Source organism: Ptiloglossa arizonensis, chromosome 1 (genome assembly GCF_051014685.1).
Source record: "Ptiloglossa arizonensis isolate GNS036 chromosome 1, iyPtiAriz1_principal, whole genome shotgun sequence".
Taxonomy (NCBI): domain Eukaryota; kingdom Metazoa; phylum Arthropoda; class Insecta; order Hymenoptera; family Colletidae; genus Ptiloglossa; species Ptiloglossa arizonensis.
Genome location: NC_135048.1, coordinates 1,502,601 through 1,519,509, shown reverse-complemented (window position 1 = coordinate 1,519,509; position 16,909 = coordinate 1,502,601). Strand labels below are relative to the sequence as shown.

Genomic DNA, 16,909 nt, shown 5'->3' with positions numbered 1-16,909 from the left:
AAATTGTCGAACGCATATTCATTATTCAACATCACTACTTCGCTCTTGCAACTAGTACAGTGTAACAGATACTAGATCTCAATCATTTCTATTTCTCGGTTTAGGAATATTTTCAATAGATATTTTAGCAGTTGTTAGTTTACAAGATTTCGAAGATCGCATTTTAGTGACATTCAAATAAAACAATGTTACCAAACATGTCTCGTTACTCGAAAATATTAATCATTTAGAAAATTTTCGATCTGCTAATTCATCGGTTTGAAACTTAAAAAGCAAACTTACGGATATACGTTTGCACGTTCTCCCAAGCATTTTGAGAATATTTGAAACAATTTGACCAGGCTGCGATAATGATAGTATATAATTTTACCGTAACCTCTAGTTCTAGAGGTTCTCTTACGACTTCAAGTTTTTTTTTCTTTTCACAATATCTGAAACTCCCTTGGACAATTGGATGACAATGATTCGTGGTCACACAGTAGATTTCTGTAACGTATCAAAGAGTCGTGTAGAATCCCCCCTTCCAGAAGAAGTGCTTTCCTGCGCACGTATAAAACCGGTGAAAGCGCCTGCTGGCCCTCCAGACCATCGCGTACTACGACAACAGCAGGAGCTCCGACGATTACCGTCACAGCAGACTCAGATTAACAATTAATGATCATTCCTTCGATAAATCTGAAATTTGGTTTAACGTAGTTTAAAGTATTTGTTTGCCCGTTACGTGTAGTTGTTCGCGACTCGGTATTTTTTCCTCGCCTGCCGGCTACTTGTGATTAGACCAGTATAGATCAGGAGTGACAACGAAGATGATAGTTGCCAGAACTCTGATCATCGTGTCTCTAATTGGAACACAGGTGTTGGGATATCCTCCGCAAGGAAGACTCATGCCTGGTAAGTAAATTCGTTTGTTTAAATTTGCGTATAAGCGGTTCCAGCGAAAAATGTTTTGAAAATACAGTTTGACATTTCGTATTCTTTGTTACTTCTTAAGAGTTATTTAAAATTTGTGTAATTGGTTTCAAGTGTTTTTCGACATTGAATTTTTAAGAAACTGTAATATCTCTCTTCTAGTGGTTTTTATAAAATCCTTATAGAAAGATAAGTACAATTTTTATGTAATCTTCGTTGTTGTATATGATGTCTCGGATGATGTACTACTAGCGGCTTCTAGGCGACCTTCTTCGAGAAAAAACGAATAAAAATTATGGAATCAAATTTTGTTGTTCAATGATCCGTTTTTGAGAAAACTAATTTTGGGAATTTGTCAGATACAAATACCCTAGAAAATGAGTCTTATTATTACGCATATCGATATACAGACTTGTATCACTTTTGCTCGATCTTGTGTTTGTAAACACGAGAAAAAGATTATAATTTCAAAATAAACATGGAAAGAAGTAACATTTAAGAACGTATTTTATTCTCTGAATAATTTATTAATTGAAGTAACCAGGATTGGAATATTTTTTTCTATACAAACAAGCTGTTTAGTTTGTACAGAAGTTAGCTTAGAATAAATGTCAAAATGCTAACAAATCCTGGACTTTGTGTTGTTAATAAGGTAGTACAAATAACAGAAAACAAACTAAACCTTTTCCAGTGTTTACAAACAAAAGAAAGATAAGTAGTATTAGTCTTAGTCAAGGACATGCACACTTACCGAATTTTCAACATTGATTTTCGTGAAAACAAATCATTGCTTCAAATAAAACAAATTCTACTCTAGATATTTAATTCGATTTTATGAAGAATTGCACTATACCTGTTAGCACTACATCTTATGACACATGCTGCATATAAAATAATATATTAATTAAACTATTTAAATTAAAATATTTAGAATTCCAAGTATTAATACGACGTTATTGGCATAAACTATTACTCACTAATCGTGCATTTACATGAGATTGGAAGGAACTAAAGTAAACTTTGAATGGATGTCAAATTACTGAATTAAAAAGTGTTTGAACGACGGGAATCATTTTTATAAGGAGTTAATTTCGTATTAAGTTTCACATTGTAATAAAAAGAATATATTGATAATAAGAATGTAATGATAACATGTTCATTTATAATTTTACCGTCTATGAAAAATAATTCTGTATATAAATTAGATTCAAACTTAAAGTGCAAAAGGTTTATCAATTTTACGAAGGTTTCCTTTCCATTGATATTTATTCTCAATTCCATATAATTATGAACGATTGGGCACTCCAATTCAATGTTCCTTTTCTTTATAAAGATCCAATATTTCATGTCTCATTAAGGTGCGTTGTACACAATTTCTTAAGAGGAAAAAAATTTGTATAAATTTAAAAGCATACAATTGTTCTATATGCAAGGTGCTTTATCTTAATCGGGGTAGTCGTGTACCGTTGAAATAATTAAATATCAAAAAATGTTCTGGGTAAAAATAAAAGGATTTCGAAGGGAGTAATACACAGAGAAGATGTTTTGGATAATGAAAGGAATCGTGTATTTCTTGTACAGCATTTTGATATTAAGAAAGGCAAGAATAATGATCTGCATTGTTTAAGGTCATTGAAGGCTATGCTATCCAATTAATGTAGTATATGTATCGAATAGGTTATCTTTATCTTGATACCGAGATAAAACTTCTTTGTACAAGATGGAAAGATTCGCCAGAGTTCTAAATCATCTGTCAACCACAGCTTCAAGCATTTAATTAGAAGTACACTGACAAGTGTCAGATATCCTTTGCTTCGAGTTGTCAGGAGTGGCAGACTGCTCTCGACGCCTCTTGTTATTTAAGTAATCCCACTTTCACAAGGAGTGTAATCCACATTCTTAACGATTGCGGTACTAACACCGCTGAATCAGCTCGATGGTATCATTCTCAAAATGCACCAATATTACAAGATAAAGGAGTCTTAAATAACTGATTTTCAATTATATTTATGAGTGGGGTACGATTTTTTTGCACGAATAAAAGACTTCTTCTTAGTTAAGACCGCACATACGTACGCACTTCTTCAAAAGCACCAAATATTCCGTTTAAAAGAGGTATTCGATTCCATTGATGTAATTGACAACGGATCTTCGAATATCCTAAATATCGCCACCTATAAAAAAGTTATGCGACCTGTGTAGTATTCTCTTCGTTATCTTTAAATTTTTATTCGAAACCCTTTTCAATATTACTGAAAATTCAATAAAACATATTATATATCCTCCGGTGCGAATATCTGTTAACAATGTTAGCAATATCATCGACCGTTTGATATGTTAATTTGATTATTAAAATGTACCAACTGAGCGTATAGAGTTCCGAGTTAGAAAATACGATGAAGCGCATAAAAGGCGTTAATTTCGTAAGGTTTAGTCGATGCAATTAGCTCGCCACGAGCGTCGATCTTCGCCAATTTTCTTCTTTCCCTCTCCCTTTCCCTTTTATACGTTCGCCTTCATTCCAAACAATTATAGCCCTACCCGTTTTCCATCCTTCGTTTCTCTTTCGCTCTTATGAAAGTAGAACACTTCCTTCTAGAGATGCTAATCATGGTAATCTCACAGTGTGCCGTCCCTTTGGTACGTGACAGCGTTCAAAACTGTTGCAGTACAGACGTCGCCATCTCTTTTGTCCTCCACCGATGTGTTTTTTACAATCTACCTTGAACCTATGAACCTTCATCCGGATTGGCTAACTTTCAGAAGCGACCAAATCTCTCCACCAATTCCAATATGCTCTATATTTTTCTTTACTGTAAAAATTATTTTATCGAATGTGGATATTTTTCAATTATTGCGCATTGAAATTTTAAGTCAATTTTCTCTTTATCTATGAATACGATTAAACAATTTTAACGATAGAATCAAAGTTTAGTGTAATATCGTAGACAGAGTGTGCACAAATAGCTTGCATATACGTAGATATGTAACTTACTAAAATATTGGAAGTCAATAAAGAATCAAGAATTTCCGTACTCGGACAATGTTGAAAGTGTGTACATTGGTTACATATGCAGTCACTTAAATACTCTATAAATGGAGGAAGGTATTTTATTGAGCATTCTCGTTGGTAATCATGTCAGATTTCCATTGATGCATATGGGTTTACGGTTACGTTTGGATCTTTACAACGTGCTTTTAATTGGCCTGGTTACCATGAAACGAAGGTTAAATGTCCTTTTGCGAGTATTTAGTTTATTATACTGTAACAAGAGACTGAGTATCAACGTGTCCAGTAAGTTCCTTAGATTGCGCACGCATCTTTACGTACCGAGTAAGAATAAAGAACCAACGGTAATGTAACTTTGTAAACGAATGATTACAAATAGACATACCATTGGCAATAACATTATTTTATCGTTTTTGTATCGGTTAATAAAGATTACGTTTTGAAGGAAAACGTACAAGAATGAAGAAACATTAACGAATCTATACATATACACATTAACAATACCGTTATCGTTACAATATTTTACACAACTTTATGCGAATAAATAAGTTTTTGCTCAAATTGGAAATGTTACTTTGACGAACAAATATTCATAAATTCTAATCACGGAAGTTTACAAATATCATTATTTTGCCCAGTACATCAATCGATCATAAAATAGCAGTAAGATTTGATGCTTGTTTTGTACAAACAAATATCTCAACAGTCTTTCGCGAGTCGATAAAATATTTCAACGCCTTCGACCCTCTTCTCGGGATTCGCTTCAAAAATAAATAATTCGAAAAGTAAATTTTGCTTCGAATCAGTTCCGTAAACTGACACGCATTCCACCGGTGGACTTCCGGTTTCTCATTTATTCCGAACCCGGTTAATTTATCCGAAGCCTTACCTGGTGGTCGATAAAACTCGCGTGCGAAGCTTTAGTACAAAGAAATTGCGTCTACGTAAGTGAAGGAAGTTGTGCAGTCTTCGCGAACAAGTTCCGTTGTGTTTCACCCCGTTGCGTTAATAACACGTTGGCGTGTTTATCAGCCAGCAAGGACTACGAGTGTACTTTTGCCAGGAAACATCGATACAGGAGCAAGGGCGACGAGCACAGACGGGCGTAAGCTTAGCGACTGGAGTTGATGGAGAAACTAGCGATGATGTGGGGCAACCAAGGATAATAATAATTCCTCCACGGGCACACCGACGTCGGGATTACGTGCGGCACGTGATTCCACGTGCTTTTGCACGTGCTAACTTGTAGCCCGATCAACACCAGAAAGAGAGAACAACGAAGAGAGAAAGAAAGTCGCGCTCATACGCCTTTCCTCGTACGGGTTAATACCATCGAAGGAAAAGCATGACCGAGTCACGTGCATGCGTCAGACACTCGATTCGATTCACGCGACCGGTCGTCTTGTCAATTAACCGCGGCACGGTGCGCTGCGCCGCGCCGCGCCGCGCCGCGCCGCGCCGCGCCGAGCAGCGGCGTCGCGTCGTCTTCGCGACTCTTGTACAACCATAGTCCGCCACAAGACGACCTTCAGACCCGTTTTGCATTGGGGATCAGAGACACGTGTTCCCGGATAAATACTTTTCGAATCTAAATTTAAGATGCACGGCTACGAATGCCGGCTTTCGTACCGCAAATGCCACACTCGGTTCACCCATACAGAGCGATTCAAAAGGATCGATCGCTTGGAATAATTCATCGTTTACCAAGTTTCTTTCGCCCAGTCTAATTTATTTCAAAATAAACATACTAAATTTCCGGAACAGTCCAAATCTCTTTTAAACGGTCTGTATCAATGTGACTCGTAAGATTGTTCGTGTTATCGTTGTCCTTTATTTTCCTACGGAATGATCGTTACAAGATCAAATTACAATAATTACAATTTCAATGAACAGGATACTTTGTTCTGTGTGAAAAGTGTAACGCAAAAATTACCGTAGTCCGAATCCACTTTTTCTATCGATAGATTGCACTATAATATTAATTTCGTCTATGTAAAAAATAATTTGAAACATTCCAAAGTGTTAAAGCCTTTAATATTTTTTAAATAAATTGAATTTGAGCAATTACCGTTACGCATAATCAATAGTTCCTACCGAATCGCTAAAAATCCATTTGGATTGTTGAGACGATCATAAACAATTAATCAAAAAAGAGTAAAGAATTGAAAAGAGTTACTTTATATTTTGGTACAAATTTTCTTTCACAATTGACAAAAGGCTTCGATTTATAGATAAGTGACTTTATCTTTTTAAATGAAAAACATCACTGCAAATATACCAGATTCTCTTCCATAGTCTTCCATGTCTGATCTCGGTACTTTAAAACATAGTGTCGTATCTTTAGGTTCGAAACGTTCATTGCCGTATGCAAGAAATATTCTAACGTGTCTTTAATACGTTAGAATATAAATTGCACAAGTAATGAACTCACGACAAATTTGAAATCATTTTATTATTATTAAGAATAGTCTACACTTTGCAACTTCAAACGTATGAAATACATACTGTCAGTACTTACATAAGACAGTTCAAAAGATATCGATGAAGTATAATTATCATAAGAGTTCATAAGTCAGTATTTTAAAACAGAAATTCTACCAATCGGTAAACGGCGTCTAATCGATTTATTACTCAAAATACCAGTTTCACCGTGGTATTAACAATTGCGGCAACTGTACAGTAGTAGCCAATTATTAATACTTAGACTTAAATTTATCGCACGTCTATGAATACACAACTTTGAATAAGCTTTTACAGACGAGTGGTCACATACACGGAACACGTGCAAAAATCTTTCGACCGTATTGAACATTGAATAATTATGTTGTAAACGGATTCTGTAAAAGTGTGTGATTAATTTTCAATTAATTGTCTACCAGGAACTGAACTAAATACGTCATAAACTACATGTAGTCGGGCGTTGATGCCAGTAAGTTATTAGCGAAATCAAGGCACATAACTAAATGCACGGAAGTGAATTTACCGTACATGAGCCTTCAACGCTCTGGATATGCAAATTTGCTATTACTATTGCTCGCTTGCAACAGCTACAAGTATCCAAGGTTACGAGTACAAGAAGGTTATCTATAATTATTAATTTATACGTCGTGTTCATAGATTCGAATAATTGTAGGAAAATTCTCATTTATTTTTAAGACGATCAAATTAATTTTAATCAATTTACACACGTTTGCATTAAATCGTGTTACCTATTAATCGATTCGCTTTATTTTAAGCATTCCATTTTCCTTTTACTTTGCATTCAATAAGATTGGTCAATTTAAGTAGACAATTTCAAAGTTATATCTCACTCACTGCATCATTTGACAAAGTTTCCTTTCTACCTGTAAAATACTACATACATTTAAAACACTTACATAATACTACATATTATTGATACTATTTGGGGAACAAAAGCGTAATTATGAATTGGTCAGAAATAGAAATTTGTAACTACGAAATAATTTTATCTGTATCGCATATTATAGGTACCCAAACGTCTGCAGATTTGGTGGATACATTCTTCCAGCGCTCAAAGTTTTGCGATGCACTTGTAATTCTTCAGATTGCATAGAAAGTTGAACGAGAAAGTAACAGTATCTTTGGCATATCTTTACTTTCCAAAACTAATACAATAAATATTTACCTAGGTTATTTTATACCGAAGCCGTGGTGTGATTCGCATTTCGGTCGAGTGAAATACGTTCGAGTCGTAAGACTGCAAATTCGCAAAGATTGCAGGTTGCAGAGTCTGCGTTTAATTACGCGCACACTTTTTGCGAACCGCAGTATCCAAAGCGACCGAGAGAACTGTCGCAAGATCGCTATTCTTCCTGTTCGTGTTTTCGTGACTTGAACACGATCCCGTGCCCAAGGGATTTTTCAAACGCGCGGTAATGCTCGAGCGATCTCATTGGCCGCGGCAGGTGCATTGATTTAAACATCAACTTTCTACGATACAGAAAATGTTATTAGTTTCAACGTGAGTTGGAGATTTACGGGAAAATGAACACGTTTATTGTACCGAACGAGAAAAAGCTCCCAAAGGACCGTACGGATCGAATTCATTCTAGCAATTAACATTGTTTGGTCGTCGTTATTGTAGTTTTACGATGATTTATGACAGTTTCGGAATGGGGACTGAGTACAGTTTCGTTTCACTTGTTTGCTAATATATTTTTTACCATCGAACAAGTACAATACGTCTGTTCTTACCAATGTTGAATCGCGATTGTCTACCAGCATCTATATTGTCGTGCGGTGACTATCTTTCTTTTCATTTTTGCTTGAGAAACCACGCCAAAGAACTTATCCTTAATTCTCTGGCGAAAAGAAACCGTTGGAGTAGCGGAAATTTAGCGCTGTTGGTTGAACGACATTGCTCGAAATGACAGTGTGCTTATATTCGTGCTGCGATTTCATAGAATTTCTAGAATTAAAATTTGTATATTTTTTCGTACTTAATTTCTCCTTTACGTCGCTTTCCAAATTCGGTAAACTACGTTCGTTTTTTCGTTTATCGAAACAAATGTGACTCGAAGTATAAAAATTAAAACGGGAGCAAATCCTTTATCGCAAACTGCAATGCAAACTGCAAACGAACTTAAAATTACTTTCAGTTATTATTATTGTTCGAAGGAACGAAATTGGAGTAACTTAAAATTAATAATGTTGCGTTTCATAGCCAAATAATTACCGTTTGATAATATCATTTTGCACAGAAAACTTATTAGTCATCTTCAGTTAGCAATTACAGTAATTAAATTATTTGCCATTATCTTGATTTTATCTTGGATTTTCAGAGTACAGATCTTACAATCGTCTCTTGGTACATATAATCAAGGGGCAGCAGCGATAGAATTTCTGATGGAATCTCTGCACGTACAGGTCTTTAACACGTGTTAAGTAAGATGTAACACTGCCTAAAGTTAGCAGATCATTTCTCCCAATCTAAACGGAAAATGCCATTTTAAGATTTCCTAGCCGACAGTCTCGGAAATACGAGCTTATGTCGCTAAATATTATTTATTCCATTAATTAAGTAAAAGTAAATTATCGTGTACATAATATTGTGAATAAAAATACTTTGAATTCAATTTATCTTTTATTAATCGATTGTCGGAAAGGTTTCTTCGAACGCTTGATTTCGACATCGATTTATTTTAAAACAGAAGCATTAACGGCTATCATCGAAAGTTAAATAAGGAGATCCCGACTTACGGTTACACTGGCCTCAAAAATAAATACTTGTCTATACTACCACAAGTGCAATGAAGTAATCGCCAATCAACTTGCGCACTCAACCGCATTCTCCCAATCGGAAGTCGAAACGTGCCAACGCATTTGTGGTCGTGCGAACAAGTTTTTTTTTGAGAATCGTATACATTGCGATACAAGTAAAAATACATGTTCATGGAAATACAATGAAACTTTTTATCACGAAATACGACTTTAACTTTCTTCCAACTTCTGCTTCAATTGTTCCAAGTAGGTCGGGGTTGGTTTTCAACGTGACAAGTTTGTTTTCACTTTTAAAAGGGTGTTTTGGCTCAATCTATTTACAAGCATTTTCAAATAGTCGACAGTATTCAGTGTTTGAAATGTGACAATTGAACCCATGAAGAATGCACTAGTGAATTAGTCATGTACACTTGTCATAATTTTAACTTACAAATTGTTATAATGTACTTTCATAATGTCCTCTCGTCCGTGACAACTAATCACAAGGTCGAAACTATTTGCCACAAATACAGGTTTCCACATGACAATTGATTAAAAATTATATTCGTTACTACATCAAAATGATATGAAAATTGCATTTTATTAAATGGTTATATGATAGAACTAGTAATTGAAAACTCAACAGTATTAAAAATAAACCAATTTTAAGACAGTCAGCTCGGTCTTCCTTATTGCATATATAGAAAACGGACAAATCCCACAAACAATCACAAAAATCCTATGTACGTGCTACGCGCACCATAGAAATACCATATGAACAACCGAAATGTACATACAAATACACCATAGACCTCGCACTTTTATATACAAGATCCCAAACAAATTTCACGTTCACACTGAGAAACATATTCTACGTTTGCAAGGGACAAACACCACATATACACTACGTATATACACAACCCGAAACGTACAAGATAGTTTACACAATAAAATAAACACGTTTTCCAATAAGCGTTTATCCGAATAAATTTTTATTCGCATAAATGTTTACCCGAATAAATTTTTATCCGAATAAGTATTTAACTCGCGAATAAAATGTTATTCGTTATTTAGGTAAAAGTGTGCCTTGAGCTGGCTACCATTTTGGACGAAAACGTGTTACGGTGGGTTTCGCTCGTTCGTCTTTTACGATTGTCGAGTGGCACGGGTTCAGGTAGACCTGATTTCCGTCGAGCCATAAACGCCGTTGATACTGTTGCTGCTTTATGCAGAATTCACGTGCACGAGAGCGTGGCAGCCGGTGCACTGTCCGATGCACGTGACGAGAGGCGCGTTGCAAGGGGCACAGTCACGTGCACCAGTCAAGCACTGTGTCTCGCTAAGGTAAGGGAATGTACAGATTTGTCGACGTATTCGACGTATACGATGAAATATACATGAATCATATGAGACGTCGGTTTTGGTAAAATCGGTAGGATACTTTTGTTCGAAGCGGTTGAAAGCCGATAGAGAAAGAATTTGAAATGAATTTGCCGAAGAAAATATTTCTAAATAGTGAATACACGTAGGTTACAACAAATTGAAATCTATTTAGGATACGGAACTATGATTTTTAATATTAACTTTAACTACATTAAAATGATCTTTTTGTCATTACGATTTAAAATTTGATTTGCTGTATTATACAATAGTTTTGATTCCCATCCACGTGCATATACTCGTATGTCACCAAATAATGTACTATTTACTTATTCAATCTAAAAATTATCATTTGTAATAAATACCATATTGCACTGATTACCTATTGTATTTGTAATCGTTCAATTATAATCGCTCGATTAAGATTGTAACTTTATCCGTATTTCACACTATGTTACAATTTTCTTCAATCAAGGATTTTGAATAATCAATATAAAGTAAAAATCTGCGGTAAATATAACCTTCGCGTTCCTTAGTCGCGTTGCTTCCGCTCGAAAGAAAATGAATGTATCGGTATAATTTACAAAAGTTACTCGTGCGAGTTGCACGCTTTAATCCCATTAGGCATTAAATATTTTTCACGCGTACAAAGTTGTACACGATGTTGAGCAGTTGGAGTTGGAGCAAGAGTAATATTTCGTATAAGTCAACGTCGTATCCTATGGCAAACAATAACAGTGGTATTAACCTTTTCGTTTCGATATGCGTAGAAAAATAAATATGCTACTAGCGTATGTACGGCAACGGCAGAATTCTTGCGCGTTTCGTTTACAAATGTGTAAATCTATACCGATTTAAACAGCAATGTACGTACATACATATTTATCAGTATTGTCACGGTCCAACGAGGTTCTAGAACGGCTAATATTGTTAGACTGGACCATTTTCTAGGTCGGCCTTACTCTACGTCTAATAAGTAATTACGGTTATTGACCACTTATAAATCACAGAGCGCTTGATTCCTTGCCGATCGGAATCCGGTTCTACTTTACCACCTTGAATTTAGCGTACCGTTTATGGTCTGACAATTGATTTATAAGGGGCACAGTTGCTGACACCCGCGTTTGATCGGAAGACGGTTACCGCTTCCTTGCATCGAGCTATTATCTCAAGTATGAACGTAAGAAAAACGAGAGTCTCGGTCCGATGGAATCTAGGCGTTCTTAGTTCATATAATTTTAAATGCCCACAAAATTTGGAAAAAGTCGTTATCCATAATGTATTTAAAATACAAATACGAGAAAAACTTTAGCATTACATTGATTTACCATTAAAGTGTATAATTTTTTCACTTCGACAGTTAGTATTTCGTTAGGGTTTCGTTTATTTCATACAATGACCGACGTTGAAGACTACGACCACATCATAATTAAAGGTATTAAAAAGATTTAGTCACCAATTTTTAATACTTCTTCATAAATTTCAAACACCAATTTATATTTTTTCCACTATAATATATGTAACTTAAACTTTCGAGAAGAGTGTATATTTACTGTTTGCTTTTTATGTACTTTGATATAAGTATTCTTTGTATCTTCTCCTTTGACTTTTATACTAATTTTGATACTACTCTTTGCCGTATTGTTTTCTTTTTTTTTCATACTCGTCCAGCTTTCTCCCTTTTACGACCATAGGTACGATAAAATTGATTCGCCTGACTAAAACGCCGAAAGTCTAGGGTCCAAACGCGTTTGTTATGCCTATGTTTTCTTTTGCATCAACAGGTATCGGTTTAAGAAAAATTTCTTCCGAAACAATTCGAGTTGTCGGTGTCTAAGAGTCAGAGAGTCGTTCTTCCAGGGAACACATGAATTTTGTGTTGACACCGGCTGAAACCGTGAAACCGTGCGGGTGAAACCATGAAGTTTCGTAACATTCGCACGTATCAAATGCTAAATGGAATAGAAACACGCGATCTAAAAGACGCAGACGGACGTCGATTGACGAGTTTCGTTTCGACGTTTCCCATTCCCGGCAACGAGAATGCGCAGACAGCTTGCCAGGTTAAAGAAAAAAAAAAAGGACTGTCGTAAGATAGGTTTTACGACACTTCTCTTCGAGTGAAATTGAGAGATTACGTGCATCTCCTTGTTCGTCCTTGCGCATGTAGTCTTCGCGAACTTCCTGTATTCCTGTGATTTTCCTAGGATACATTAATAACGGTGAACCGACGAAACCTGCATTTTCTCAACTTTCCACGAAACAAGTTCGTTCCGTTTCCCTTGTACAGTTACTTCGAATAGAAATTCACTTTTATTTTAAATAATCGTACGATTGCAATTCTATCGTTTCGTAGAGAGAACGAAAAATGGGAAAGAGTTCTTAATTCAATTCTCTCTGTGTTCCTTCGAAAAGATGTGCGAGTATCCTTCAATGTTATTATATTTGTCGAATTAAAATATTTGAATACAGTAATACAATTAAAAAGTTGGTTTAAAAGTCGAGAAAAGTTTGCGATCATTTATCGTTATATGCATCGTGTGAAGCTTTGTTGCATCTATCATTTGATTATTATGGAATGTATCTCGCGTACCGCTATTTTCAAATATTATGCCGACATCATTCGGTATTATCCGTAATTGGCTTCGAAGTTCGAACGTAGTCAACAAGTTGAGATTCCGGGTCGAAGGATCACCACTCGTGCATGTCGAGCGTCTATATTCCAGTCATCCTTGAACGTAAAGATGCAGTCACGCTTAGCTTACAGTTAGTAGGCGAACAAAGAGGGAGAGACAATGAGTAATCTCTCGGGCATTCGAAAAATTCACACCCACTCTCTCCCTTATCTTTGTCGCCGATTGTTTTGCTTTAACCTTTGCCTAAGTAAATACGTATACGTCGGAGAGGTTGCAACACTGCTGGTACTCACTCCGGTGAGTCCGGATGAAACTTTTAACGAGTACCCCTACCTCGTGGTTTTTATTTCGCGCATATTTTATACTTTCGCTTAATTAAATATAATGAGCTTGGTGTAAAGAGATTAAAAAACGTCATCTTTATATATGAATATTTCACTACATTTTTTTTTTTGTACTTAATAATACGACACCGGAGAAAGTGAATCGTGTCAAGATTATTTATATTTTACCGGTTTAACCACGTACCGCGAATGACAACATTGACAGCCTCCTGAATTGCGTTGTTTCGATACAAAACGTTAGCATTTTCGATAAAGTATGTAAAAAGATGGGTGAAGGTCCTAGCATATGACTCACGTGTCAGAGTTCTAAACAAATACTAATTGCTGAATAAATACTAATTGCATGATCAAAATACTCTCGAGCAGTTGACACTGAACTTAAATAGATGAAAGTCCTATTAATACGTTTCCCATGTATTACACGTTTGTTCATACATTACAAACTGGAAGTATTTATCGCATAATGCATTTGTAAATTTTGAAATTGCAATGCTATGTAAAAAACAAATTATTAGCCTGCATTTGTGGTTACAAATTTAGATTTGATTTCTTCCGTTCGTAACAGAAATACTATTTTAATATATGGTATTTGTTATTGTATATAATATTGATTTACAACATGGATAATATTTGTCACATATAGTATAAAAGTACATGCGATTTTGATATCACTTGTTTTGCAAATATTCTTCTTCGTTTCAGTAAATATAAACGTATATATCCTAGGCTATTATTTCTAGACAGAAAAGTCCAATACAAATTACACAGTAATTATATAGTTATTATTGTAAGTTTGCACAAAATAAGAATATAAAGACACAGAACAAACAAAAAGAACTTTATAAATAGAGCTTTATAAAAATAATTTCTCCCCTCTTCCATTAACAAGTTTTAACCAACAATAACAAATTGAAATCGTGAAGTACTTAAAAATGAACGTATAGGACGAATCAGATAGATGGAAACATCTAAATATGATGTTTCAGTTATTGATGTATATGTTACAAAAATAATCAGATTTGGTATAACAAAAAAATATTATTCTATTAAAAATAAATATCGATGTCTTTTGTATTTCTATAAAAATGATCTTATGTACTAACTTTGTCCTAAGCAGTTTCTTCGTATATTTATAATGAACGGACACATGCAGCTGTTCTCGTTTCTCTTCGCACTCCTAGACGAGATAGAATAATTCCTCGTTTAAAGATACAGTTTTATCACGAGATCAAAGCTACTGAATCATCCCCACCATTGATTACGTTTCTTCACCTCCAGCGACCCGTCGACTCGAGCGGTTGGCAGCTATGGAATTAAAAACCCACTGACCGAGCTTCAAAGCGATGCCGCGTGCATATCGATGTGTCAACCACTAATGCAAACAAAAAACTTTTATATTTCTCATTGCATCGTCATAAGAATGTTAACAACGGAATACAACTTCTTTTTTGTACCATTTACGATTATATGTAAATAAAAAGTTTTCCAGAAATGATTCGAATATATTATAAATAAAAGTAGTTGTAACGAGATTCTGTTTTTACTTATTTTCGTCGTAAAAAACTCACCAATCGATTAATATTTCTCTCTTAAAGACATAATGAAAAGTATAATAAATTGTAATTTGCCTTAGTATTGACCAACTGCTACGACTTTGGTATCGCTTTGAAGTTACTCGCTCGCTTCAACATACCTTGTTCATTTTCAATTTGTTGTATCCTATTCGATAGGGAAAACATAATTAATATTCGATTTTTAAGCGAAGTATTCTGTATCTCGCGAGTCGATATCGTTCCTTTAACGTTTAGGGCGAGATATACTTATATCGTCTGATTAATGCTTCAGAAGAGTAACATTTTATAATACTTGATATATTTTTAGGAATATAATAAAAGTATAAAAGAAGTATGAAACGATGTTTAAACAAATTTATACAAAGTATTCAGATTTCTTTTCTACTTTTCTACATCTAATTTTTCACTTCAGATTAGGCACGATACACAGAGACTGACATTACAATATTGCCAAAGATACCGTGTTTCTTTACGTTACTCATTTTTCTTATACATATATTACGCAACGTTTCGTTGCATACTTTTTCTTTCATCTGCTGATAAATATAAGGACTTTAAAGGATGTGGCAATCTATCAATATATGTTTCTCCAATAAACCACGAATGATTTCTTTTCTTATTTTGAGATAATTTTATTCTCTTCGTGAAGGCATTGCTAAATTACAAGAGTTCTCTATATTGTAATATTAATCGTATGGAAAGTATCTTTTCTACTATTTATACGTAAACGTGTATATAAGAAAATTTTAAGTTCAAATATATTGTTTCAACATTGAAATCAATGCTACCATAAATATTGCTGATACATAACTTCTACTACATTAAACGCTAAAACTAAAATATGGCTTAAATATTACCTATCTATCTTGCTTAGACTTGCTTCAACATTGGTAAGATATTGAATACGAAGCATCGATAAACGTCATATCGAGTTAGTAAAAATTGAGTCCCTACAGTTAAATACGCAAAGATTTATGAAATGACTCCTATATAAATCTTATAAAATCAACAACCCCAAATTGAGTATCAGACTCGTTTTCGTTGACAGAACCTAAGTTGTATCAAAGATACAAATACAGGGCAATTTAAGCATAAAAGATAGTCATTTTTTAATGATCACGAAGTAGGTGTGTCCAAAGGAGAATCCGTACGTAGTAAATTGTTCAATAAGTTTTGTCACTGAAACTTAGTACTATACTCTTTAATAAGTTTTATCGAACGACGAAACTTATCGTTCAACCTAGTATTTACGTGGGTAGAGAGTCAGGCTGATCATTTCCTGATCCCTTCAGGAAAAGCATCCGTGTCTTCGCAAATAGCGATTCCTTACCTGTCTACATTTCTCTCTTTCTCTTACTCGCTCTCTTCGATCCTGTTAAACGAAGGAATTTATGCCTCGGTAGAAAGCGATATCTTCGCATCTTAAATTCACTTCCTCCCATTCGTAAAGGTATCGATACTTTTCTCAATACTTTCACTTGTGTTTTTCCATCTTTTGGAAAATTTACAAGTGGTTTTCATTATAGTCTCGCAGCTCGTTTCTCTCTCTTTCTCTCTCTTCGCAGATTAGCATTGTTATTGTAGTGTGGACGCGAATTTTTACCAGCTAGAGAATATGTACGTTGTTGTAATATTACACTGTGTTGGTCCATAAGTTTTTAACAGTTTAATTCGATCAACATTTTTTTCCTATCTAGAAAATTTGTTTGGTCGAGTATTGCACACAATTAGAATATATTTTTCATTCGCGATAGTAATGATGCGGATATTTTAAGTTCGAGGTTATGGAGTATCAAAATGACGAGATTTAACGTTTCAGATACTTATTTATCGTTG

At 34.8% G+C, this 16,909-nt stretch overlaps 1 protein-coding gene and 1 long non-coding RNA gene across 2 annotated transcripts in view; one reads left to right on the top strand and one right to left on the bottom strand.

Annotated features, from left to right (window-relative positions):
- The first annotated feature begins 595 nt into the window (after positions 1-595).
- Positions 596-16,909, top strand: part of LOC143145225 (uncharacterized) — a 99,034-nt gene continuing 82,720 nt past the window's right edge. Inside the window, exon 1 of the mRNA XM_076308402.1 lies at positions 596-891. Coding sequence (XP_076164517.1) covers positions 807-891 — 85 coding nt within the window. The 5' untranslated portion in view covers positions 596-806. The remainder of the gene's footprint in view (positions 892-16,909) is intronic.
- On the bottom strand, positions 2,224-5,030 carry LOC143147411 (uncharacterized). Its single transcript, XR_012992262.1, has 3 exons — positions 4,809-5,030; positions 3,905-4,172; positions 2,224-3,722 (listed from the first exon to the last, which is right to left on the bottom strand). It is a non-coding gene; the product is annotated as an uncharacterized LOC143147411 (long non-coding RNA).